Source organism: Delphinapterus leucas, chromosome 5, assembly GCF_059928025.1.
Source record: "Delphinapterus leucas isolate spDelLeu-1000000601 "Yukka" chromosome 5, BTC_Dleu_Yukka2, whole genome shotgun sequence".
NCBI classification, from domain to species: Eukaryota; Metazoa; Chordata; class Mammalia; order Artiodactyla; family Monodontidae; genus Delphinapterus; species Delphinapterus leucas.
This window is the reverse complement of record NC_143133.1, coordinates 71034007-71061725: the sequence shown is the minus strand read 5'-3', so window position 1 is coordinate 71061725 and position 27719 is coordinate 71034007. Positions and strand designations below refer to the sequence as shown.

Sequence of the window (27719 nt, the reverse complement as noted above, 5' to 3'; positions counted from 1 at the left end):
GGGGAGGAATGGTAAAGGAGGAAGTATTTGTTTAAAAAAGAAAAAAGTACCTTTAACTTTCAAGCTCCATTATTATTAGCCTATTGTGTAGCATCTTCTTGCCTTCTTCAGTTCACTTTGCTTTTACTGTGACAGCTGAGAAGGGGTCCATCCTCCCCAGAGAGAGGAAAGCCACCTTCTGTTGCTTATGGGCAGGTTGCAAGTCTGCTCTGTGTTGGTAATTGTATTACCTTGTAAGTTTTAGATTGACCTTGGTTATAGTTTCTTTGTTTTCCACTGATTCCTACTGTATTCTCCTGATTAAATTTTATCACTTTCCCCCTCTGTCTCACAGAAAAATGGGAGATTAACCCTTCAGAGCTGACCTTTATGAGGGAGTTGGGGAGTGGACTCTTTGGAGTAGTAAGGCTTGGCAAGTGGCGAGCTCAGTACAAAGTAGCCATCAAAGCTATTAGGGAAGGTGCCATGTGTGAGGAAGATTTTATAGAAGAAGCTAAAGTAATGATGTAAGTTTCTACATTTTTTCTGGCTCCCCTTTTTGTATTAAACAGTGGCCCCTTGCCAGCTAACACCCCTGGTGGTTTCTTTCCCTGCAGTAACTCTGTGTATGCATGACTTCCCTCTCAGGAAACTGACACACCCAAAGTTAGTACAGCTTTATGGTGTATGCACCCAGCAGAAACCCATTTACATCGTTACCGAGTTCATGGAAAGGGGATGCCTTCTGAATTTCCTCCGACAGAGACAAGGCCATTTTAGTAGAGATGTGCTGCTGAGCATGTGTCAAGATGTGTGTGAAGGGATGGAGTACCTGGAGAGAAACAGCTTCATCCACAGAGATCTGGTAATCGCAAACCACCTGCCTTCCCATCACCAGCCAAGTTCCTTTGTAATCTGGGTCAACAAATGAGGAATGACGTGTTCATACCCAAGTTTTGTTCTCAACAATATATCACTGTTACTTTTAAATGTGGTAAATTTAACTTGCCCCATAGTTTTAACAGAAAGATCTTTATTAAATCTAATACATGTAGTATATAATTACATAGGTACCTGCTTATTAAATCATACATAATTACATAGGTAATATTTCCAGGTTAGTTACCATACATTACATTTGGTCTTCATAAGAATCCCACGAGATAGCTAATCATAACAGATTTTCTGACCACCATTGTCTTATAGATAAGAAAATTAGCATCAGAGAAGTGAAATGACATGCATATGGTGATAAATGGGAAGTTAAGGGTTGACTCATCCTCTGACTAAGTCCTAAGCTGTTTTCCATCTCACACACTAGAAGCTGAAATTATAACAGAAATCCTTTCGTTCATTTTCTTCACTGGAAAGAGATGGAGTGGACGTTAACTCCAGAAAATACCAGAAAAAGTAATCTGTTACTGGTTCTAAATTATTGTGCTGGAGACGCTTCTTAATTTTTCCTCTCTCTTACTCTGTCTCCCTCTCTTCTCCACTCATTTTTTCTTTCTCTTTTTCTTCTCTGCCTATTCTTCCCAAATGTGTCTATTTTCAGTATGTTGGTAGAACCGTTAGTCCCTGTTAAAGTATACAATACTCTATTATTAACTATAGTCATCATGCTATATCTTAGATCCTCAAAACTTACCTTGTAACTGAAAGTTTGTACCCTTTGACCAACATCTCCATTTCCCCTAACCCCCCAACCCCTGGCAATCACCAGTATAGTCTTCCTTTCTGTGAGTTCCATTTTTTTTCCCCCTTAGATTCCATATATAAGTGATAGCATATAGTATTTGTCTTTCTCTGTCTGGTCTGTTTCACTTAACATAGTGTCCTCCAGGTTCATCCATGTTGTTGCAACTGATGAGATTTCCTTCTTCCTTTTATGGTTGAATAATGTTCCATTCTGTCTGTGTATATATATACACACCACATTGTCTTTATTCATTCACCCCTTGATGGACACTTGGGTTGTTTCCATATCTTGGCTATTGTGAATAATGCTGCTATGAATATGGGAGTGCAGATATTTCTTTAAGGTACTGATTTTGTTTCCTTCAGCTACATACTAGGAAGTGGGACTGCTGGATCATATATATGGTAGTTCTGTTTTTAATTTCTTGAGGAACCTCCATACTGCTTTCCATAGTGGCTATACCAATTTGCATTCCCACCAACAGTATACAAGGGTTCCTCTTTCTCCACCTTTTCTTTTTTCTTTTTTGGTTATTTCTGAGATACACATTTTAAAGTAATAACTAGAATTATGACTTATAACATTATACCAGAACATATAAGATTTTTAGGAATTTCATGTAATGTCAGAAACATTTATATTAACATATGTCCATACAAATAACCCAAAGAAAGTTTAGTATTAGTTGTTTATTTTTTTTAATTTCTGAATTTTATTTTTTTATTCAGCAGGTTCTTATTAGTCATCAATTTTATACACATCAGTGTATACATGTCAATCCCAATCGCCCAATTCAGCATACCACCACCCCGTGGCTTTCCCCCATTGGTGTCCATACATTTGTCCTCTACATCTGTGTCTCAACTTCTGCCCTGCAAACTGGTTCATCTGTACCATTTTTCTAGGTTCCACATACATGCATTAATATATGATATTTGTTTTTCTCTTTCTGACTTACTTCACTCTATATGACAGTCTCTGGATCCATCCACGTCTCAACAAATGACTCAATTTCGTTCCTTTTTATGGCTGAGTAATATTCCATTGCATATATGTACTAAACTTCTTTATCCATTTGTCTGTCAATGGGCATTTAGGGTGCTTCCATGACCTGGCTATTGTAAATAGTGCTGCAATGAATATTGGGGTGCATGTGTCTTTTTCAATTATGGTTTTCTCTGGGTATATGCCCAGTAGTGGCATTGCTGGATCATGCGGTAATTCTATTTTTAGTTTCTTAAGGAACCTCCATACTGTTCTCCATAGTGGCTGTATCAATTTACATTCCCACCAACAGTGCAAGAGGGTTCCCTTTTCTCCACACCCTCTCTAGCATTTGTTGTTTGTAGATTTTCTGATGATGCCCTTCTAACTAGTGTGAGGTGATACCTCATTGTAGTTTTGATTTGCATTTCTCTAATAATTAGTGATGTTGAGCAGCTTTTCATGTGCTTCTTGGCCATCTGTATGTCTTCTTTGGAGAAATGTCTATTTAGGTCTTCTGCCCATTTTTGGATTGGGTTTTCTGTTTCTCTAGTATTGAGCTGCATGAGCTGTTTATATATTTTGGAGATTAATCCTTTGTCTGTTGATTTGTTTGAAAATATTTTCTCCCATTCTGAGGATTGTCTTTCGTCTTGTTTATGGTTTGCTTTGCTGTGCAAAACCTTTTAAATTTCATTAGGTCCCATTTGTTTATTTTTGGTTTGATTTCCATTACTCTAGGAGGTGGATCAAAAAAGATCTTGCTGGGATTTATGTCAAAGAGTGTTCTTCCTATGTTTTCCTCAAAGAGTTTTATAGCGTCCAGTCTTATATTTAGGTCTCGAATCCATTTTGAGTTTATTTTTGTGGATGGTGTTAGGGAGTGTTCTTCTTTCATTCTTTTACATGTAGCTGTCCAGTTTTCCCAGCACCACTTATTGAAGAGACTGTCTTTTCTCCATTGTATATCCTTGCCTCCTTTGTCATAGATTAGTTGACCACAGGTGCGTGGGTTTATCTCTGGGCTTTCTATCCTGTTCCATTGATCTATATTTCTGTTTTTTTTTTGCCAGTACCATATTGTCTTGATTCCTGTAGCTTTGTAGTATAGTCTGAAGTCAGGGAGTCTGATTCCTCCAGCTCCGTTTTTTTCCCTCAAGACTGCTTTGGCTATTAGGGGTCTTTTGTGTCTCCATACAAATCTTAAGATTTTTTTGTTCTAGTTCCATAAAAAATGCCATTGGTAATTTGATAGAGATTGCATTGAATCTGTAGATTGCTTTGGGTAGTATAGTCATTTTCACAATATTGATTCTTCCAATCCAAGAACATGGTATATCTCTCCATCTGTTGGTATCATCTTTAATTTCTTTCATCAGTGTCTTATAGTTTTCTGCATACAGGTCTTTTGTCTCCCTAGGTAGGTTTATTCCTAGGTATTTTCTTCTTTTTGTTGCAGTGGTAAATGGGAGTGTTTCCTTAATTTCTCTTTCAGATTTTTCATCATTAGTGTATAGGAATGCAAGAGATTTCTGTGCATTAATTTTGTATCCTGTGCAACTTTACCAAATTCATTGATTAGCTCTAGTAGTTTTCTGGCGGCATTTTTAGGATTCTCTGTGTATAGTATCATGTCATCTGCAAACAGTGACAGTTTTACTTCTTCTTTTCCAATTTGTATTCCTTTTATTTCTTTTTCTTCTCTGATTGCCGTGGCTAGGACTTCCAAAACTATGTTGAATAATAGAGGTGAGAGTGGACATCCTTGTCTTGTTCCTGATCTTAGAGGAAATGCTTTCAGTTTTTCACCATTGAGAATGATGTTTGCTGTGGGTTTGTCATATATGGCCTTTATTATGTTGAGGTAGGTTCCCTCTATGCCCACTTTCTGGAGACTTTTTTATCACAAGTGGGTGTTGAATTTTGTCAAAAGCTTTTTCTGCATGTATTGAGATGATCATATGGTTTTTCTTCTTCAATTTGTTAATATGGTGTATCACATGGATTGATTTGCATATATTGAAGAATCCTTGCATCCCTGAGATAAATCCCACTTGATCATAGTGTATGATCCTTTTAATGTGTTGCTGGATTCTGTTTGCCAGCATTTTGTTGAGGATTTTTGCATCTATAGTCATCAGTGATATTGGTCTGTAATTTTCTTTTTTGGGAGTATCTTTGTCTGGTTTTGGTATCAGGGTGATGGTGGCCTCATAGAATGAGTTTGGGAGTGTTCCTTCCTCTGCAATTTTTTGGAAGAGTTTGAGAAGGATGGGTGTTAGCTCTTCTCTACATGTTAGATAGAATTCACCTGTGAAGCCATCTGGTCATGGACTTTTGTTTTTTGGAAGATTTTTTATCACAGTTTCAATTTCATTACTTGTGATTGGCCTGTTCATATTTTCTATTTCTTCATGGTTCAGTCTTGGAAGGTTATAACTTTCTAAGAATTTGTCCATTTCTTCCAGGTTGTCCATTTTACTGGCATAGAGTAGCTTGTAGTAGTCTCTTAGGATGCTTTGTATTTCTGCGGTATCTGTTGTAATTTCTCCTTTTTCATTTCTAATTCTGTTTATTTGAGTCCTCTCCCTCTTTTTCTTGATGAGTCTGGCTAATGGTTTATCAGTTTTGTTTATTTCTCAAAGAACCAGCTTTTAGTTTTATTGACCTTTGCTATTGTTTTTTTGCTTCTGTTTCATTTATTTCTGCTCTGATCTTCATGATTTCTTCCCTTCTGCTAACTTTGGGTTTTGTTTGTTCTTCTTTCTCTAGTTCCTTTAGGTGTAAGGTTAGATTTTTTATTTGAGATTTTTTGTTGTTTCTTGAGGTAGGCTTGTATAGCTATAAACTTCCCTTTTAGAACTGCTTTTGATGCATCCCATAGGTTTTGGATCATCGAGTTTTCATTATCATTTGTCTCTAGGTACTTTTTAATTTCCTGTTTGATTTCTTCAGTGATGCCTTGGTTATTTAGTAACATATTGTTTAGCCTCCATGTGTTTGTGTTTTTTATGTTTGTTTCCCTGTAATTGATTTCTCATCTCATAGCGTTGTGGTCAGAAAAGATGCTTGATATGATTTCAATTTTCTTAAATTTACTGAGGCTTGATTTGTGACCCAAGATGTGATCTATCCTGGAGAATGTTCCATGTGCACTTGAGAAGAAAGTGTAATGTGCTGTTTTTGGATGGAATGTCCTATAAATATCAATTAAATCTATCTGCTCTGTCGTGTCATTTAAAGCTTCTGTTTGCTTAGTTATTTTCATTCTGGGTGATCTGTCCATTGGTGTAAGTGAGGTGTTAAAGTCCCCCACTATTATTGTGTTACTGTCGATTTCCTCTTTTATAGCTGTTAGCAGTTGCCTTATGTATTGAGTTGCTTCTACATTGGGTGCATATATATTTATATAATTGTTATATCTTCTTGGATTGATCCCTTGATTATTATGTAGTGTCCTTCCTTGTCTCTTGTAACATTCTTTCTTTTAAAGTGTATTATATCTGATATGAGGATTGCTACTCCAGCTTTCTTTTGATTTCCATTTGCACAGAATATCTTTTTCCATCCCCTCACTTTCAGTCTGTATGTGTCCCTAGGTCTGATGTGGGTCTCTTGTAGACAGCATATATGTGGGTCTTGTTTTTGTATCCATTCAGCAAGCCTGTGTCTTTTGGTTGTAGCATTTAATCCATTCACGTTTAAGGTGATTATCGATATGTATATTCCTATGATCATTTTCTTAATTGTTTTGGGTTTGTTTTTGTAAGTCCTTTTCTTCTGTTGTGTTTCCCATTTAGAGAAGTTCCTTTAGCATTTGTTGTAGAGCTGGTTTGGTGGGACTGAATTCTCTCAGCTTTTGCTTGTGTGTAACGCTTTTGATTTCTCCATCGAATCTGAATGAGATCCTTGCCGGGTAGAGTAATCTTGGTTGTAGGTTCTTCCCTTTCATCACTTTAATTATATCATGCCACTCCCTTCTGGCTTGTAGAGTTTCTGCTGAGAAATCAGCTGTTAACCTTATGGGAGTTCCCTTGTATATTATTTGTCATTTTTCCCTTGCTGCTTTCAATAATTTTTCTTTGTTTTTAATTTTGTCAATTTGATTACTGTGTGTCTCGGCGTGTTTCTCCTTGGGTTTATCCTGTATGGGGCTCTCTGTGCTTCCTGGACTTAGGTGGCTGTTTCCTTTCCCACGTTATGGAAGTTTTCGACTATAATCTCTTCAGATATTTTCTCTGGTCCTTTCTCTCTCTCTTCTCCTTCTGGGACCCCTATAATGCAAATGTTGTTGCATTTAATGTTGTCGCAGAGGTCTCTTAGGCTGTCTTCATTTCTTTTCATTCTTTTTTCTTTATTCTGTTCTGCAGCAGTGAATTCCACCATTCTGTCTTCCAGGTCACTTATCCGTTCTTCTGCCTCAGTTATTCTGCTGTTGACCCCTTCTAGTGTAGTTTTCATTTCATTTATTGTATTGTTCATCTCTGTTTGTTTGTTCTTTAATTCTTCTAGGTCTTTCTTAAACATTTCTTGCATCTTCTCGATCTTTGCCTCCATTCTTTTTTCGAGATCCTGGATCATCTTCACTATCATTATTTTGAATTCTTTTTCTGGAAGGTTGCCTATCTCCACTTCATTTAGTTGTTTTTCTGGGGTTTTATCTTGTTCCTTCATCTTGTACATAGCCCTCTGCCTTTTCATCTTGTCTATCTTTCTGTGAATGTGGTTTTTGTTCCACAGGCTGCAGGATTGTAGTTCTTCTTGCTTCTGCTCTCTGCCTTTTCTTTTTTGCCAGCTGTTGTCATCTCGTGTTTTTGTTGATAGCCGTTCTGAGAAGTGAGAGGTGATATCTCATTGTGGTTTTGATTTGCATTTCCCTGATGATTAGTGGTGTTGAGCCCCTTTTCACGTACCTATTGGCCATTTGTGTGTCTTTTTTTTTTTTTTTGGCCCTGCCACACGGCTTGCGGGATCTTAGTTCCCCAACCAGGATTGAACCCATGCCCCCTGCAGTGGAAGTGTGGAGTCCTAACCACTGGACCACCAGGGAATTCCCTTGTGTGTCTTTTTTGATCAAGCGTGTATTCAGTCCTCTGCTCATTTTTCAATCAAATATTTGCTTTTTTGCTGTTGAGTAGAATGAGTTCCTTATATATTTTAGATATTAACCCTTTATCAGATATATGTTTTACAAATATTTTTTTCCCATTCTATAGTTTGCCTTTTCATTTTGTTGATTGTTTCCTTTGCTGTGAAAAAACTTCTTACTTTGTTGTAGCCCTAGTTATTTATTTTTGCTTTTTTTGCCCGTGTTTTGGTGTCAGATCCAAAAAATCATTGCCAAGACCATGTCAAAGAGTTTTTCCCCTATGTTTTCTTCTAGGAGTTGTATAGTTTCAGGTGTTACATTTAAGTCTTTAATCTATTTCAAGTTAATTTTTTGTGTGGTGTAAGAGTAGGGTCCAATTTCATTATTTTACATATGGATATTTGAATTTACCAGCACCATTTATGGAAGAGATTATTCCTTCCCTTTGTGTGTTCTTGGTGCCCATGTTAAAGATTAGTTGACCATATATACATGGGTTTATTTCTGGATTCTCTGTTCTGTTCCATTGGCCTATGTCTCTGTTTCTGTGCCAGTACCATACAGCTTTGATTACTATATTTCTGCAATCTAGTTCAAAATCAGGAAGTGTGATGCCTCCAGCTTTATTCATTTTCAAGATTGTTTTGGCTATTCAAGGTCTTTTTAGTTTCGTATGAAATTTAGATTGTTTTTTATATTTCTCTGAAAAATGCAGTGGAATTTTGTTAGGGTTGCGTTAAATGTGTAGATCCTTTTGGGTAGTATGCACATTTTAGCAATATTAATTCTTCCACTCTGTGAACACAGGATATCTTGCTGTTTATTTGTGTCTTCTTCAGTTTCTTTCATCAGTGTCTTATAGTTTTAAGTGTACAGGTCTTTCACCTCCTTGGTGAAATTTATTCCTACATATGTTAATGTTTTTGATGCTATTGAAATTCACTTGCTTTCTTAATTTCTCTCAGTTCATTGTTAGTGTATAGAAACAAAACTGATTTTCTATGTTTATTTTGTATCCTTCAACTTTACTGAGTTCTTTTATTACTTCTAACAGTTTTTTAGTGGAGTCTTTAGAGTTTTACATATATAAGATCATGTCATCTGCAAACAGAGACAATCTTATTTTCTATTCCAATTTGGATGCCTTTTATTTCTTTTTCTCACCTAGTTGCTCTGGCTAGGACTTTCAGTACTATGTTCAATAGAAGTGACGAGAGTGGGCATCCTTGTCTTGTTCCTGACCTTGGAGGAAAAACTTTTAGCTTTTCACCATTGAGTATGTTGTTAGCTGTGGGCTTGTAATATATGACTTGTATTATGTTGAGGTACATTCCTTCTATACCTAACTTGTTGAGAGTTTTTAATCATGAAATGAAAGGATTTTGAATTTTGTCAAATGCTTTTTCTGTATCTGTTGAGATGATCATGTGATTTTTATCCTTCCTTCTGTTAGTGTGGTGTATCATGTTTTTGATTTGCATATGTCAAACCATCCTTGTATCCCAGGGATAAATACCACTGGATCATGGTGTATGATCCTTTTTTTTTTTTTTTTTTTTTTTTTTTTTTTGTGGTATGTGGGCCTCTCACTGTTGTGGCCTCTCTCCTTGCGGAGCACAGGCTCCGGATGCACAGGCTCGGCAGCCATGGCTCATGGGCCCAGCCGCTCCACGGCATGTGGAATCTTCCCGGACCGGGGCATGAACCCGTGTTCCCTGCATCGGCAGGCGGACTCTCAACCACTGCGCCACCAGGGAAGCCCGTATGATCCTTTTAATGTGCTGTTGAATTCTGTTTGCTAATATTTTGTTGAGGATTTTTTCATCTATGTTCATCAGGCATATTGGCCCGCATTTTTATTTTCTTGTTGTGTCCTATCTTGCTTTGGAGTTAGGGTAACATTGACCTTATAAAATGAGATTGGAAGTGAGCCTTTTAAAATTTTTTGGAAGAGTTTGAGAACTTAGGATTGGTGTTAATTCTTCTTTAAATATTTGGTAGAATTCACCAGTGAAGCCATCCAATCCTGGGCTTTTCTTTCACAAAACTTTTAAAGGTCACATTTTATGATTGGGGCAAAGGACTTTGCAAAATAGAAGATGATGTGATATGTGTAACATTAGTTATTATTATGCTCAGTGATGATAAAGAACATCTCTTTGTCATATTGAAACTTGTGAATTTAGCACCTCCCTCTTTTTTGACTTTTAAAACTGATGGAAATCTGTTGTCTACGTGGGTATGACAGGTTACACCTCTCTACACATACCTCACTGTGGTGAAGGCAATTTTGATATGTTTGTGCCTATGATACTGACATCATTAGGGTAGGTTTTTGTCATCCCTTAAGGGAAGATTTTGATGCTTCTGTCTCCTGGGTGAAGAATCCTGGTGACTATCAAGTAAAGGCATGATAAGGTATCTTTATAGGAAGACGGAGATAATCCAGGGAATGGGTATTAACTCATACTTTAAAAGAGACTCTTAAAACGCATTCAACAGGAAATAACCTCGTGTAAATGGAATTTGCGTCGTACAGAGAATAAAATTCTGAAGCATAAGGAAGAAAAATACATTCTTAGTCTATGGGTTATAGCATGTGAAAAGACTGTCATCATGTCTTCCTTCTGAGAAATACTGTGTCTCTTTCCAAACTATTTTCTTGAACCTTGTAACCTTAAAGAATGGGGAAGAAAGTATAAGTAATCTAGAATTGTATTTGTCATAAATGACAAAGCAAACTATGTTACATATGGCTGTTCTTTTGACTCTTTGGGTTAGAGAAGACCAATCATTGAGCAAAGCCACTGGGTAAAAGATGGTTCACCCATCACTCTGATGCTTGTGTGTTATAAAGCTCGCCTAGTAAGAACCTGAATTAAGGACTTGAAGAGATGTTGTCACTATCAATAAGAAAATCAGATAGTTTAATAAGAATAGAAATGGGTGGGCAAGAAGCTGATTGACCCTCCTCTTAGTCCTCATATAGATATGACAGTTGGCAAAGATTATGTAATAATGCCTTTTTTCACATGAGACTTTTGACCTGTCTCTCTATCCATTCTTTCATATAAATGTTGAAGACGTTTCCATAGGGGTAAAAAAAAAATTTATAAGAGACACCACCTCTGCAAATGTTGACTGGGTTACACTAAATTTAATATAAACAGAACTTATATTTTTCTACTTTTATTGTGGAACTTTGCAACTAATATACCTTTATAATGTTGTTTTCCAGGCTGCCAGAAATTGTCTAGTAAATGAGGCAGGAATTGTGAAAGTTTCTGATTTTGGAATGGCTAGGTAAGGCTGAGTATATGTGAACATTTTCTATACATTTTGGATTAAATTAATGTAAGACTGTGGCCTTTCCCTTGAAAGTACTTGACTTTTCCTTTGCAGTTTGTGTCAGCTTCTTCCTCTGATGCCTGTTTCAGAGCTATTTTGAAACATCTTTTGTTCCTTTAACAAAACATTAGAAGTACCCATCATTTTTTTTTAAGTACCCATCATTTTTGTACAGATTGACTTTTCTGCTTCTTAGTGTTTTTTGTATAAGGTTAGAAAATAGATTATCTATATTTTGAAAGATTTCTTTGCTGAATTTGTCTTTTTACTGTTAGCTTTGGCTTTTTCTCAGGTAAACTGTTGAGAAGTTATGATTACTTAATACTTCATTATGTGGCTTTAGTTGATATTCACATTAGCTTATAGAATTGATAAGCATGGAAATAATCTGCATTGATAAAGCAAAAAGGAAACCCTATTAGATGTCCTGAGATAAAATAAATATATTAAAATAACACAGTATACATTGTGTTAATTATTGTTAATCATTCTCTCCACTAGGTGGTAGTATAGCCCGTTAAATACACTACTTTCTTTTCTCCCTGGTGTGGATTAAATTTCTAGAATCTTTGGTTTGATAGAAATGTGTTTGGGGTACGTTTTTAGAATACGCAAATCTGTAATGTTTTTATTCTCTTAATTTTTGTAATCCTAATAGGGTGTTAGAAAAGTCCTTTAAAGAGTATTTCATTTGTGCTTTCTTTCCCTCCTTCCTTCATCCATTCATTTATCTGTACACCCATCCATACAAAATTAGGTGCCTGCTCTGTGCCAGGCACAACACTAGAGATTGAACCCTAGCAGAGGATGACATTATCCATGTGAGTCCCTGCCCACGTGCAGCTTAAATTCAGGAGGAGAGAGAAACATAAGACCTTAGAACCACTAAGAGGGGAGAACACAGAGTGAGGTGACAGAGCAGGGGTCCGCCAACCTCAGTTTCTGGACCACATCTGACCCAACACTTATGTTTGTATGGCCTGTGAGCCAACCACGGTGTTCACATTGTTTAATGGTTGGGATAAAAAAAAACTTTAAAGATATTATGACATGTGAAAATTATCTGAAAGTCAAAAGCCAGTGTCCATAAATAAAAGTGTTGATAGGACATAGACTCATTCACAGATGTGTTGTCTGGCTGCTTTCACTCTACAAGGCCTGCAAAATCTAAAACACTCATTGTCTGGCCTTTTACAGAAAAAGTTTGCCGACCCCCGTGATAGCGATAACTTGGGGCTGGTGGGGCGGGCGGGTACTGAGTGATGGCGCGGGGCAGGGGTGACGGTAGCGACTTCAAATCTGGTGCCTCTCGAAGGCCTCTTTGAGACCAGGATATCTGAAAAGAGACCCAAAAGGCAGGAAGTAGTCAATTAGGTGAAAGTCTGAGGATAAAATATTCCAGGTGGCAGAACACCGAGTCCAAAAGCTTGAAATTTGGGGTGAGCTTGGCCTGCTCAAGAATCGAAAGGGGGTCAGGGTGGTCAGCCCATGGCCAGCATGAGGGCGGTTATAAAGGCAGGCCAGGCCTCCCTCCTGAGAAACTCGGGCCGAGGGAGGTTAGAAAGCCATTACCGTCCGAAATGGGACCAGAACTGCTGGGTGTCAGGGCAGTAAGGACCCAGTACTCTTTGTTTGTTTTCTGTGAAGATATTCTGTATCTAACAGGCAGGCCTCCAATTTCAGGTTTGATTTTCATATGTTTGGCTTTCAAGAAACCTGTGCTTTTGCATCAGCTCCTTTGAAACACTCGTTCTACACTCAGTTCAGACTCCCCTGACTGACAAACGCCCATGGTGGCACTGCCACCATCTTTGTCTATACAGCGAAGGAAGTTTGTGCAATCATTTGAATATTTTCCCATGGAGCTTGCAGAAATTAACCTGGTATGTTGCTGTAATACATGAACACCTTCCTCTTGTAAATACATACTGAACACATTACAGAAAGGGCTGAAGAACCCGTATTTAGCACCCCAATTAAGACCCTCCCCAGGGGTAACCAGTGTTACCAGTTTGTGTGTGTCCTTCTAGAAGGACATAAGTATGCTCCCATAGAGAAACTACATGGTGTTGTTCTGAGTGTGTGTGTGTAGAGGATGCACGTCATGGTATATACATATATACACCACCATGTGCGTACATCATTTTGCAGTTTGCTCTTTTTATTTGCTATAGTTTTAAGTTGTGCTCTGTGGAATCACGGGGGCAAAAGCACATGTGCTCCAAGCGCTTTGCACCACTTCCTTTAGAGCAGCTCTGCTTTAGATGTTTTACATGTGGGGCCTTCGGGTAAAATTTTTGTTTAAAGAACAGAACTGCTTCTTAAATAGAAAGTTTGCAAACTCTTTTCTTGTATGCTGCCTCCAATGCCTTATAAAAAAGAAAAACAGAAAAGTGAAAGCGCAGTTAGAATGTTACAGTGCACGCATCTCAAGCACTTAGAGGAAGAGGGCAATTGCAGAGGCGTGGCTGCAGAGGCAAACAGCCAGCTTCAACCGGATGCCTGTTGGACTTCAGTCAACTGTGCTTTTGATTTTAAGGGGGAAAAAAAATTAAAGAACATGTACAAAATACAGACCGTAACTCAGTGTCTTACTCTAGGTATGTTCTGGATGATCAGTACACGAGTTCTTCCGGTGCTAAATTTCCCGTGAAGTGGTGTCCACCTGAGGTGTTTAATTACAGCCGCTTTAGCAGCAAATCAGATATCTGGTCATTTGGTAAGAGTCACGCTCCACTTCCCCTCAACTCTGCCCTGAAGAGGAACTGGGTGCATCGTTTGGCAATCCTTCTCCTCTTCCAGGTGTCTTAATGTGGGAAATATTCACTGAAGGCAGAATGCCCTTTGAGAAAAACACCAACTATGAAGTGGTAACCATGGTTACTCACGGCCACCGACTCCATCAGCCGAAGTTGGCGTCCAGATATGTATACGAGGTGATGCTGAGATGCTGGCAGGAGGTATAACATTTTTCGGGTGCTTTCTTCTTCAATCTCTAAAGCATTCAGGGATCTGGGCTTGGTAGATTCAAACTGTGTGGTCTTTATAGCCTAGTGAATGAGTGCATGTTTTATATGATTTCAAACTCCTAAGTAGGAAGCCGGTCTTCTCAACTCAGTCTGAATAATGGGAAGAAGATGTGAAGAAGTGGAAAACACTAATAATTAAGATAGTAAATTCAGGCTGCCGCTCCCTTCCCAAGTGGGGCTCCCGCCACAGTCGCCTGAGCTGGGGGCTCTGGGGATAAGCCCAGAGAAGTAGCTGTTCTTTCAGTGGATCTCTGGTGTTGTCGAAATAGTACTCTTTCACCAGAGAAGTTTTTTTTCTCCAAGCCTCAACTTCCTCAGGTCATTTACTCTCAGTCTTCGGAAGTTTTCCTTCGCCCTGTGTTAAAATGTCACCTCAGAGAAGAGATTAGACACCAAAATGACTTTTGAAAGATAACAGTAACATTAGCTCAGAGGTATGATGTGCTAGGCACTGTGCTAAGTGCTTTCAATTTAGTTCTCAAAATAACCCTTCAAAGTGTGCATACTTTTACTATGACCACTCTGTGGATGAGGATATCACGTTGTCGTTTGCCTAAGGCCACTTAACTACAGAGAAGCGGAGTCCTGTCTGACTCCAAAGCCCATGCCCTGGTCACTTGCTATCATGCCTCCCAAGAGCACTGATTGGGATGGACAGAGGCCTTCTGGCCAAGAAGTGGTGCTAGGGGGAGTGCAGACAATGTGAGCAAAGGTAGGGTGGTGGTAATGAACTTGGTGTGTGTATGCAAGGGTAGAGATTGTTCTCATTGAGCATAGGGCCCCTGTGAGGGTTTTTGTGGGAAATAAAACTGGGTAGCAAGGGCCTGGGGGAGGGGCAGGTTATAGAGGGCCCTGTGAGTCAGCAGGACTTGATTTTGCAGGCAGTTAGGATCTCTGTTAGGTTCTTGAATGGGATGCCAAAGCCACGTGGCAGAAAGGTTAGTGTAGCAGCAGCACGTGCAGGATCGATTAGACCTGTCTGGAGATGCATGTGTGTTCCGGCCCCAAAGCAAGGAGTCCCTTACTCTGGTATGCATTGCTATCTGAGTTGGAGCAGTGAAAAATCATTTTGGGGATGGATTCTGGAACCCACAGCTTCTACTTGATTTTGAATTGTAGAAACCAGAGGGAAGGCCTTCCTTTGAAGATCTGCTGCGCACGATAGATGAACTAGTCGAATGTACAGAAACTTTTGGAAGATGAGTGCTGTGACCGGATGATGCGATGGCTTCCAGATTCCAAAGCACGAGGAAGAGACGGCACTTTGTGGCAAACTTCTAATTTATTTAGCACTTGGACGTGTAGATTGTTTTACTTATAAAGGGGAAACACCTAAAACATTTGCTTCTCCACCAGCCGTAGCTCTGTGACCGAATCTTCTAGATTATGGAAATGCTGCCTTAGACACGATGGTTAAAAGCACCCACTTTTATACATTCCACAAGTACTGGAGTGCCCACTATGTGCCAGGCGCTATGCCCAGGCCCCAGGGTCTGCCCATTTTAGGGGTGCATCTGGGGTCACGTTAGCCGGTGCCAGTGGAAGGCCAGGGTAATTGGGAGGGGGAAGGGTATCCGAGCCACGTTCCAGCCACCCCTCTCTTCCCTGTGACTTCTACAGAAATCTGGGCTGGGGCATTGTCTAGAATATGGGTTCCAGATGGATCAGGAACCCACCTTGGCTAAGTACCCATCGTTTGTTTTGAAACATCTGTTTTCAAGACTGCCATTAGCATTACATTAAAACATATTTGTATGCTGTACATATTGTAAATATATACAATATATAAAGTTATATATTTATAAGAAACATGAGTCGTCTTTTTTGTAATTTGATTTTTATTGGAGTATAGTTGATTTTATGAGTTGTCTTTTAATTGAAATGTTTAATTCTGTAATATATGAGCCAACCCTCTTAGGACTAAGGATTTTACCTTACAGCTGTCAATTCCTTTTCCCCTGAGGATCTAATATTCCCTACTGAAGAGAAAAATGTCTGGACCCTTCTATCACTAATGCCCCCTCCTCGCTTGGGTAGCCATGTTTGAGGTGCCTATCCAGCTTAAGCCCCCAGCAGGGGCTGTGTTTGGGCTAAGTGGACCTGCCCACGGATACAGCTAATTGGAGTTGGATGGAAAATTGAGCCTAGGGGCAATCAATCAGTTTCTGTGTCTTAAGAATCTGTCCCTGGACATAAATGTGAAAGTGAGCTCTGGAGCAGAAGGAACAGAGGACGCTCGCCACAAAGGCTGTGTCCCAGCTGCGCGCAAGACCCAGGAGCAAGCCAAGTTCTGGCAGAATTCAGGAAGCAGCCAGGAAAAATGGAGAGCATGGGGCCATGTGTGAGCTGTTTCCCAGATGGCTTTCAGGAGGCCAGGCTGGACTTGGGTTCCTGCATCAGAGAGATTGTCTGTTATAGCTTCATAGTAGACCCTGCAATTGAGTTTATTTGAGTGGGTTTCTGACCCTTATAATTTCTGACCAGGACACCATCTGAGTTAGAGCCTCATTTACTCATGAGCCCAGGGTAAAGAACGACAGTCTCCATCATGATGAAAGCAAGGCCGTGTATTGCCCCACACTGTATTGTTGGTTTTGGGGGCATCGAAAGCCCCGCAAGACACAGGGCCTTTCTTCAGGAGTTCGTCTACTCTGGGGGGCCGCGGTCTCCCCCCATGCTGTGGAGCATTGTGTGAACACTCTTTACCTAGCGTTCACGGAAGTAGTTCTTATGTGAAGAAGCTACTTAATGCCCAGCGACGAGTTGTCTCAGTCAACAGCATCCCCCAGAACATTCTCCAGGAACAGCTGACGAGGTTAAACCACAGTGTTGCCAAGGAAACAGCTCACAGGTGGGCAATGCTGGGTTCAAGAGTTTACCCCCCTGGCTTCCTAAGCAAGTAATGGGCCAGAAGTTGTGCCCATGGCCTCCGAATAACACAAATACTATTCCCTGGCTGCCTGTTTCCTCGAGGACTCCCTGTAGACCTTGGGACATGAAAAAGGCATCTCTGTGGTTTGTGTTTGAAGCACTAAGAAGTCTTACCCATTCACGTGGGGCCCAAAGGAACCTGTGTACAGCAGGACTCAGGATCCCAGAGGATTTATTATGGCTCTTGCTTCCAAGAATGAGCTGAGGCCTCTACATTTGATTTTTTTTAAGCTACATACTCAAGGCCCACTTCCTCTACCATCTTCAAGTCTCATTAACAAGGGAGTGGCTTCTTCTGTCACATGCCAGGTTGTTGGGACCCGGATAGCATGTCCTCTGCGTGTGACTTCTCATTTCCCTATGTTTCCACTAAGGATCTAGAGGCAAGAGCAGGCAGTCGAGGTGAATGACCCATCTACCCTCTTTTGTTGATTGCACTGGCTTGAATATTATAGCAGTGGTACTAGAACCATTTAACTCACTAAGTGCTTTAATGGTTAAAAAAATTATTATAGATGGCTGCGTTTATGGAAAATCAAGACCTTTTAAGGAACACAGGCTGTGGCTGGCTACTCTGAGTAGCACCTTCATATGACCATGGAGAATCATCTTTCCATTCTGGTCAGTTCATCCCCTGAAGGCTGTCTTCTGTCCTTCCCTGTCCCCCTTATAATGGAAAAAAATAAAATATTTTTCCTAAGTCTTGTCACAGTCTGTTTGCCACCTTCCTTCTCATCTTCCTATTTACCTGTACCCCCATCACAAAAATATACACACCTGTTAACTGAATTGTAGCTCATTCAAGGGGTTGGCTGTATGTGCGCCGTGCCCTACTGTCATTGTCATACCTTCCTCCTTCCTCCTTCCTTCGTCTCTCACCTTGAGTCCTCTTGTCCCTCCCAGCCCCATCCCATACTTCCCTTTTGACCTTGAGGAACTGTGTTTAGAGCGCTAGGTCGCTTTGAAGAGAGAGGAGAAAGTATAGCCCTTAACCTAATAGTTATGTATACTTTTGATGGGAAAACAAGATTTGGCAACATTTGGGAATATTTTCTTCAAAAATCTTTAAATATTTCACTAGAACTTAAAAAAAAAGTTTTTATATAAAACCATAGCTACGGCTAAAGGAGAAGTAAAAATAGAAGAATCCACCCAGAATGTGTAAAGAGATCTTAATCTAGAAAGCAGGGAATAGGAAGGGCAACGTGAATCTGCTGTGTCTTCAGTGCAGTGGTTCCCTTTGGTTTTAGTTACTTTTTGGTTATTTTTCAGTGGGATGAAGTGCAACTCCTAAGTGCGTTTTTATTGTTGATGTTGTTGTGTTTGTAGTTCTCGGCCATGCCCCAGTCACCTGGGGATGGATTAGTTTTTTCCCTCCTGCCCCGCAAAATAAACTTTCCTCGTACGGTGCCTAAAGTGTTAGTACTGAGTAGGAGGACAGAATATTCTAGACGTGGTACTTCAAAACTTACAATCTGATTCTGTTTCTACCACTAACGGTGTCCCTTATCCTATCTGTGCCTCCAATTCTTTGTCTGTCCAGAGAGAGCAATTTGAATTCATGCTCTTTTTAAGGTCCCTTTTACCCAAATCTTGTGATTTCTTGAAAATGGTGTTTGCTGGAATCACCCACGCACTCGGGAATGAAGAACTAATAGCAGCTACCCTCAAAGATCTGGATGTAGATTATCAAGCTTTCTCTTATTTAGGCCATTGGGTTGTCATTCACACACTTCTCTGAGGTTTTTAGAACAGGAAAATAGGTGGGGTTAACTTTGCCTGTGAGAAACGTCTTGGGTGAGCTATGATTTCAGTTAAAAGATGTGTTTTTGTGACAGGAGCATCGCTGAAGACCTGAAGGCTGTTTTGTTTGCTCCCCGCACAAGTGCAGCCATGATTCTTTCCACCTGTAAGTAAGATGGCTTTGTCCTTTATCTTCAGGGCTTGTTCTGGGCATGGTGCTTAGTCTTGAACGCCAGAAACTGTGAAGTGTGGAAGATAATTTCCCCAGATGTTGTGACAGGGTTTTGTTTGTTATTTAAATACCCATGGTGGTGATGTAATTTTAGAAAATGTTCAGCATTAAGAACACAAAAGAAAACAAAATAGTGTCCTTAAATCTACCTGTGTGTGTAGAAATGCAATCAGTGTGAAAAGTGTTTGTATTTAGAATATTTAGTGTAAAGAACTGAGGGCAAAAGTCTAGGAGACCAAGTTCCACTTCAGGATTTGCTGCAACATTAGTGGGTCACCTTTGGTAAGTTCTTTAGATCAGGTACCCATCTGTACAATGGGCACTCTCTTTTTGCCTACCTCCCAACAAGATACTAGAGAGAAACAATAGATTAAAATGACGGGCTCTTCATGAACTTAATTTTGGAGTTGCTTTGGAAGACTATTCAGTCCCATGTACAAGTTTTGGAAATGCTTGTTGATTTACCTCGAAGACTCAGAGAGCCTTATCATGCAAATAATTAAAAATCTGGAAGAAAAATACTGATTTTAATCCTGGATGACTATGGAAACAAGCTTCAACAAAGCTCAGTCACCTCAGAATAAAGCAATCAAGGCTGCTGACAACAGTTTTTGCACTTCTGAGTTTTAAGTGACATTAGGAAAAATTTTTTGCAATTTTTAAATGTCATGTGTTTAAACCAAATCACCTCATTAGGACCCAACACTTGTTGGTAGGATTCGTAAAAAATAAACCAGGCTACTCCACTTGTACCTACCTGAATTATAACTTACAGTCTGGGTCCACACATAGATCAAGACGGGGTGCCCATTATCAGAAACACAGGCCAAGCAGAGCAAAGCAGAAAGAGCTAAGAAGCAGTAACCCATGTCCCCACTTCCCCCAATGGCAGGACAAAGGTGAGCAGTGACTTAATAAGAACCTTTTCATTAAAAGCCATGTGGGCATCTGTTCTTCATTTCTCCTGAGGTCAGAACTCGAGAGAAGGCTGTAAATGATAACAGGAAGGATTCAGTTATATATAAAATAAACAGTGAGGGTTGAGACAAGGATTAGATTGCCCAAAGGATTGAATAAGAGACCACCTATTAGTGGGGATATTTTGAGGATCATTCTATCTGGCCTGGGAGGGCATGGGTTTGATGAACTATCACTGTCCTTTCCAGCTTCTGATAATTTGATTCAACGGTAAGACTCACCCGTTTATTTCTTCCACAGATTGCACTTAGATGTGGCTCCATTTTCTTTCTTTCTTTTTAAATTAATTAATTTATTTAATTTATTTTTTCTTTTTGGCTGCGTTTGGGTCTTTGTTGTTGCACACGGGCTTTCTCTAGTTGCAGTGAGCGGGGGCTACTCTTCATTGCGGTGCATGGGCTTCTCATTGCGTTGGCTTCTCTTGTTGCAGAGCACGGGCTCTAGGCGTGCAGGCTTCAGTAGTTGTGGCTCACAGGCTGTAGAGCACAGGCTCAGTAGTTGTGGTGCATGGGCTTAGTTGCTCCACGGCATGTGGGATCTTCCCGGACCAGGGCTCGAACCCATGTCCCCTGCATTGGCTGGCAGATTCTTAACCACTGCGCCACCAGGGAAGCCGTGGCTCCATTTTCTTCTGGGTAAAACAATGAGTGTTTACTGTTGACCAGAGAAAGCTAAGAGGTGCCCCAGGGTGTGTTACTACTAATCAAAAAAATGTTTATAGGTATTTTTTGGGCCAGAGTCATTTGGGAAATACATTGGTTGTTTTAAGGGCTGTCATAGAAGTCTGGCCTCATAGGCTGCTGTAGGGCAGGAGGAGATCCTTGTGGAAGGTGCAATATTGATCTTACTGACTGGTGTGCAGAGCCTGGGAGTGGTACCAGGGCACTGCTCCTGTGAGGGTCAGTTTGTGAAACACAATTGGTCGTTTCTCCCAACTAACCCCTGCTCTGAGGACAGACCCAGCCCAGGAGAATCATTTAGGGGACGGGGACCAGGGAGATGTGCTGGGGGTTCGAAAAGCTGACCACCTCCCTTCCCTCCATCTCATCATCACCTAATTTCTCTGTCTTTTCTTCCCAATTTATAAAGTAGAAGGAAAAATAATAATTGGGTGGTTCTTAAGCGTTGGTGTGCCTGAAGTGTGCTTTAGGATACTGTTAAAATGCAGTTTTCTGGACTCATAATTTGATCTGGAGGGTGAGGTAAGGACCCCTTGGTCACTCTGCTTTTCTTGGGTCTCTGCTTTCAAAGCCCTCTCTTATTCCTCGTTGTGTTTGAGTCCCATGCCAACCCCTTTAAGTTAGTATCTTCTGTTATTTCTTTCACAATTAATACAGAGATAACGAGGGTGGCTGCACAGGCATCTCTAAGGTGGCCCCAGTGATGTCCCCCTCCAGCTGTTCACACGATCCCTCTCCTTGGGGAAAGATGGAGTATGGTAACAGGGGTGGATGGAGTGTTACTGGGAGGTTAGGTTACGGCAGACTGTGGCTTCTTAGTGCTCTTGGGCTCCCTGTCTCTTGGATAACCTGCTGCCATGCTGCGAGCATTCTCAGGCAGCCTGTGGAGAATCCCCATCACCAGGAACCATGCCACCAAGGCCAGCGACAGCCATGTGACTGAACTTGAAAGTAGATTCTCCAGCAAATCCCAACTCCCCTTTACTACAATTTCATGAGCTTCATGAACTTCTCAATTTGATTCAGAGGCGCCCAGTTAAGCAGTGCCTGGACTCCAGACCCACAGAAATTGTGAGATAGTAAACAGTTTCTGCCTCTAGGTTTGGAGCTAATTTGTTTCCAACAATAGATACCTAATTCAGTGGCAAAAGCTAGGAGAGCCATGGACCAAAAAAAGACTTGGCCACTTTTACTGCCACTTTGCCTCAGGCTGGAGATGGTCCCCTTTCTCAAAAATAGGTTCAGTGTTAATAGGGACACTAGTATATGTGTCTTTCCTTTTGTTTCTAAACCACTTCACTTCTATCCTCCTGCAACTGCCTGAAACCCGTAGCAATAATGCTAACAGCAGTCACCACCTGGAACTGCGTCTGTGAGGTTTCCACGCCTTCTTGTGTGTGACCGGCAGATGCCCTTTCTGTGTAGTGAAGCCCACTGGCTGGCATCTGTCCCCTTCCTGCCCTCGGGGGGCGGGGTGCTGCCCAGTGCTGGCCGCCAGCGGGTCTGGTGGCCAAGCACCTACATCCCAAGCTGGCCAGGTGTCTTGGTTGTGATGTCTGTGAGCTGCTCATGAACTCGGAGCTCACGGGCCACAGTCTCCTAGGAAACACTGCTCTGAGACCAGGGGATGGAGGAGATGTGGGCAAGATGCCTGCAAAGTCCGCCTCACGCCAGCTCAGGACTGGGAAAGAATAAAATTCCTGTGTGGAACAAACAAGGGCTTCTGGTGCTGGAATGTTTGGTGCCTGGGGCTTTGCTGGCTGAAGCTGTGAACAGAGGAGCGATCAGTCTTCAGGGAGACTCTGCCTTTCCCTTCAGCATCTTTGCCCCTGGGACCCTGTCTCCCCTAGTGCCCAGCGCCCCATGCAGCTCCCCAGGCTTCCGGAGTCTCTGCACCCCTTCCCCACACACAGCACCCCTGAGGCTCAGCCAGGCCAGCACCGTTCTTCTCCTCCACCCAGATTATCAGTTACTGTCCCATGAGCTAGCTGCCTGTTTTCTGTTAGGAACCAACAAATCCCTAATGGAGTTATTCCCCTTACTTGAAGCTTTCACAGACGGGATAATGTCCAGAAAACAGTTTGGGATCTAATAATGGGTTGCTAACTTATTTTGTCAATACATTCAAAAACACTAACATCTCTGGCGACTATCATTTCTTAGAAGAACGGACATTTTAATATCAAAAGGAAACAGTGTTCTTTCAGTAATTCTGTTGAAAGGAGTGCCCTTTTAATATCAAAGGAGGCGCACACACAAAGCAGGGATAATTTAATGCTTCAAATATATAAAGAGCATAAATTCAGAATCAAGGATATCTTTAGAAATTTTTTTAATTTAAATTTTATTTTATATCGGAGTATAGTTGATTTATAATGTTGTGTTAGTTTCAGGTGTACAGCAAAGTGATTCAGTTATACATGTACATATATCAACTCTTCTTCAGATTCTTTTCCCCTGTAGGTTATTACAGAATATCGAGTAGGGTTCCCCTTGCTATACAGTAGGTCCTTGTTGATGATCTGTTTTATATATAGTAGTGTGTATATGTTAATCCCAAGCTCCTGATTTATCCCCCTCCCACCTTTCCCCTTTGGTAACCATAAGTTTGTATCAAGGATAACTTCTTAAATTGAATAAATGTTTCTGTGAAAAACTCAGTGTATTTCTCTCTCTCTCTCTCTCTCTCTCTCTCTCTGCCCGCCCCCCCCCCATCCTTCCCTCTCTCCCCCTCTCCCTCTCTTTCTATTTTCTTTTCTTTCTTTCCCTCATTGGTGTGGATTCTTGGTTTGGTGTCTTTTCAGAAAGTCTTTACTGGTGCCTGCTTAGAGGCAGAAATTCAGGTTAAAAAACTAGCTATGTGTCACACCTTCCAGATGATATGGGTTAAGTCCATTAACATGTATCTGGTCTTCAGAAGTCCCTTAAATAGATCTAGTGGTGGGAATTTATCACAGTCATGAGGAGGTTTGACCTTTCTGTAAATTTCTGGAAAAAAAATAAGGCGCTTCTTGTAGTGAACTTAGAGGATCAGTTCCAATTGCCCAGAGCCATTTATCCAAAGCCACAGGTTTTCCACACTTTCCAGTTCCCCGAGCCCTTCAGCTGTGAGCGCAGCTGCCCTGGAATTCCTCGTCCTAAAACCGCAACCTGGATTGTGTGCGTTGGGCCACTAGCCTAGTCTTTGGCTCAAGGCACTTCTTGAAACGAGCCAGTTATTCATGTTTTCAAATAAAAATCACCAGCCTTCTGCCAGTTATTCTAAGCAAACTCAGGAGGACTGAATTTCGCCTGAAGCACTGATTCATAACGAAAACTCTGCCATCGTAAATACGTGAGGTTCCGTAGATATAAATCTGAAAACATTCGAAACGGAGGGAACGCCACCAGCTTCGCTTCCCAGACGGCGGTGACCCAGCAGCCCTTCAGCTACCGTTCATCTGCTGGACTGTGAGCGGCGGGGAGCTGTTCGGAGAAGTGGTGCTTCTCCCACTCGCTCCCTTCCAGCGCCCCCTGGTGGAAACCCGTCCCCAAGCCGAGCCCTGCTGCAGCCACGCACACAAGCAGAAGGCTGTTAGGAGACCTGCACGGGTGGGAGAAGGGGGAAGCAAGCCTTCCCAGGAGAGTACGCGAACACTAAATAAAATAAGAGGTTCGACTCCCTTACCCATGAGGGACGTGCCAGTTCCTAAAGGTCACGGAGATTACGCCGGGATGTGATGCCCTTTTCCTGATTTGCTGGTACAAGATAGATAATTAAAGGTATTTGCTGGGGAATAAGAAGCAGATGAAAAGAATAGCGCAGATGTAAGCCTGGGAGGGGAAGCTCTGGCTTCTTCCTGCGTTAATCCTCAACACTGAATATCACCTTCTAGCAGGCAAATAGTCATTGCCCATCTCTGCGGCATTTTAGATCGTCTCTGGCAAAGACCAGATATGCATGAGTTTCTGCCTTCATTGGGGATTTTATAAAGGCGAAAAAGGGCGTTCTCTCTGCAGGTTACTGAGAAAAGCAATTCAAAGAATGGCTTCTGGAACCACAGCAGGCGTGTGGCAGTGACTCTCCATTTACCCACTCACCTGGAAGACCTGTGATGCTGTAAATAGAAAATGACCACAAATCTAATAATCATTGCTATCCGCTTTGGCATGAATCATTACTTCAGTCTGTAAATAAAGAGGCCTGGTGTCTTGAAGAGTCAAGCCAAGCAAGGAACACCAGGACGCTGTTTGGCTTTCACAACTTGTTTTTTACTCACTCATCAATTATTTATTGGGCAGCGACTACTTGCTAGCAACTGTGCTGGGCGGAACTGAACCATAAACAAGGCGGAGGTTGTCCTCGCTGCTCACAGCTCTTCTTGGTCTTCAGGGGAGATAGAACAAAACCGTGTCGTAATTAAAGCTGTGGCAGAGTAGTACCCTTATTTGAAGGCAGCTGTCTTTGCTACTGAGTGAGGACAAATAAATCACTTGTGAAAAAACTTCCTCCTAAATTCCAGGCTGCAGGAGAGAGTAAAGATAACCGAGAGATTGCTGTTGGATTTATAGTCCACTCTGGTGGTGTGTAGTCATGTATGGTAAATTCAGTGAAGGCGGGGGGGGGGGGAGCCTTTTCCTAGTCTCCAGATATCATTCCTGCTGACAAATGCCAGCAATTTCTCTTTGAAAGTTCTATATGTTTAATTTAAGGTATAATAATGGTTAATTTTATGGGTCAACTTGACTGGGCCCTGATGCCTAGGTAGTGGGTTAAATGTTACTGTGGATGTTTCAGTGAAGATATTTTTTGTGTGAGATTAACATTTAAATCAGTGGATCTTTAGTAAAGCAGATTACCGAGACATAATGTGGGTGGGCCTCATCTAATCAGTTGAAGGCCTTAATAAACCAAAGACTGACCTCCACTAGGCAAGAAAAAATTCGGCCAGCAGACTGCCTTTGGACTCAGACTGCAGCTCTTCCCTGAGTCGCAAGCCCACCCCGTCAGATTTTGGACTCACCAGCCCTCACAATTGTGTGAGCCAATTCCTTAAGTCAGTTTATCTTGCTCTCTCTCTGATCACTCTGACAAATACAGTTGTCATGCTTACAGATATGAAAATGCCTTTAAAAGAAGCACCGCCGTACATGTTTACTGTTATATCAGTTTACTATCATATCATTTTCACCTTGCCAAGACTAAGCTTCAGAGCACCTCCGGAGAGCTGTGTTGACAGTGGAGAGAGGACCCCTTAGAGTCCTGAGCGGGGTGAACAGGGGTAGAGAATGGGCTCAGAACACAGGAGTTGTGGGGTTGAAGGTCAGCTTTGGTTTACTTGACCTTCTTCCCATTTTGTCTTCAGAGGGAGGACCATAGTGTGCTTCTATCTGTTTACCTCAAATCTGCTCTTTGAATACACAATACATACTTGCTGAATGAATTCTAGGGAACTGAGTGAGGCAAAAGGTTGGACATTAAATGAGCAACTGCTCTGTCCTAGACATTTCATCTCTGCTGTCTTACGCAATCTTCTCATCCACAAGGACTGTCTCATTATTATGCTCATGGACTCAGCCAAGCTCTGTGGGCTTAAATTCAATCTCAGCTGCTTTTTTAGGTATGTAGCTTTGGACAAATTACTGAACCTGTCTGTTACTCAATTTCTTCATCTGTGAAATGGGGATAATTACAGGACCTATTTCAGTGTGTAGGGAGTGAGTTAGTATAGGATAGGAAGATCTTCCTGTAGTCCCTCCATATGGTAAATGCTTTGTTGGTAGCAGTGGGAAACTGCCTTTCCTACAAGGTAGGTTTTATTTCTATCATTTTCCAGATCAGCCCCCTGAGTAATTGCCCCAAATCATATTGTCGCTACAAGAAAATGGAGTCGTGATTTGACTTCAGGTTACCCTGACCCTAGTGACTGCTCAACCCCATATGCTGTCCTTATACAGAAAAAAGAACATTTGAACACCAGGTTTTAACCATTTCATTTAGCATCTCGTGGATTGATGCTTGATTTTGGATAAGCTGCCGCTGCTTTTTCTCCTTCCCACCTCCTTCCTCCTCCTCCCTCTCTTCCTTCTTCTTTTTTTTTTTTTTTTTTTGCGGTACGCGGGCCTCTCACTGTTGTGGCCTCTCCCGTGGCGGAGCACAGGCTCTGGACGCGCAGGCTCAGCGGCCATGGCTCACGGGCCCAGCCGCTCCGTGGCATGTGGGATCTTCCCGGACCGGGGCACGAACCTGCATCCCCTGCATCGGCAGGCGGACTCTCAGCCACTGCGCCACCAGGGAAGCCCCCTTCTTCTTTTTTACTCTGCCTGGAACAAAAGGTTAGACTTATGACCTACTACAAGCTCCGGAAGCTTTACTGTTCTACTTATTTCTACTTAGTCAAAAGGACGTGGTCAACCTAGCTTGCTCTGCGGCCGGCCAGCGTCGAGCTGTGAGATTGCATGTGGTAGAATGAGTTACCGACAAATAGAGCCTAAGTGTAATGTGATGGTGTAGATATTGAGGAGACGTTATTTAACAGCTATCTATTGAGTTCTTGCTCTGTACCAGGCTCTCATGCTGGATGCTATGGACAAGACAAAAAACCATGAGACTCAGACCGTGAAATTGAAGAGTTCACAATCGAGCTCAGTGGTTCTTAACAAGGGGTGATTTTTGCCCACAGGGGACCTCTGACAATTCCTGGAAACATTTTGGTCTTCACACCTGGGTGTGGGAGGTGGGTATCAGAGGAGTGAGGTGCTGTTGGTACTGACACCTAGTGCACAGGGGCCAGGGATGCTGCTCGACATACTGTAATACACAGGACAGCTCCCGCAGCAAAGCAGTCATCACTCTAAGGTGTCAGTAGTGGTGAGATTGAGGAGCCCTGTGAGAGATGAAGGCTACGCAAAGAAAAGTAAATAACCATTGAAGTTGGTACCTAATTATGAGCCACAGAGCAAGACAGATAACAGTGCTTTGGGAGCCGAAGGAAGATTAGGTGGGAGTGGATTGCAATGGAAGCCTTTTTTAAGCCGGGGACAGAAA

The 27719-nt window shown here is 41.6% G+C and overlaps 2 protein-coding genes across 8 annotated transcripts in view; both read left to right on the top strand.

The window, feature by feature from the left end:
* The window catches only part of TEC (tec protein tyrosine kinase), a 149427-nt gene extending 133501 nt beyond the window's left edge, over positions 1–15926 (top strand). For 3 of the 5 annotated variants that reach the window (XM_089911891.1, XM_089911892.1, XM_089911893.1), the window contains 6 exons: positions 335–506; positions 628–844; positions 10990–11054; positions 13700–13818; positions 13902–14059; positions 15248–15926. In XM_089911891.1, coding sequence (XP_089768017.1) covers positions 335–506; positions 628–844; positions 10990–11054; positions 13700–13818; positions 13902–14059; positions 15248–15331 — 815 coding nt within the window. In that variant the 3' untranslated portion in view covers positions 15332–15926. The remainder of the gene's footprint in view (positions 1–334; positions 507–627; positions 845–10989; positions 11055–13699; positions 13819–13901; positions 14060–15247) is intronic. The other 2 variants (XM_089911894.1, XM_022564724.2) reach the window with 1 other exon arrangement.
* Positions 15927–18087: 2161 nt separating this feature from the next.
* The window catches only part of TXK (TXK tyrosine kinase), a 93706-nt gene continuing 84074 nt past the window's right edge, over positions 18088–27719 (top strand). For all 3 annotated transcript variants that reach the window (XM_089911895.1, XM_022564809.2, XM_089911896.1), the window contains exon 1: positions 18088–18968. In XM_089911895.1, coding sequence (XP_089768021.1) covers positions 18881–18968 — 88 coding nt within the window. In that variant the 5' untranslated portion in view covers positions 18088–18880. The remainder of the gene's footprint in view (positions 18969–27719) is intronic.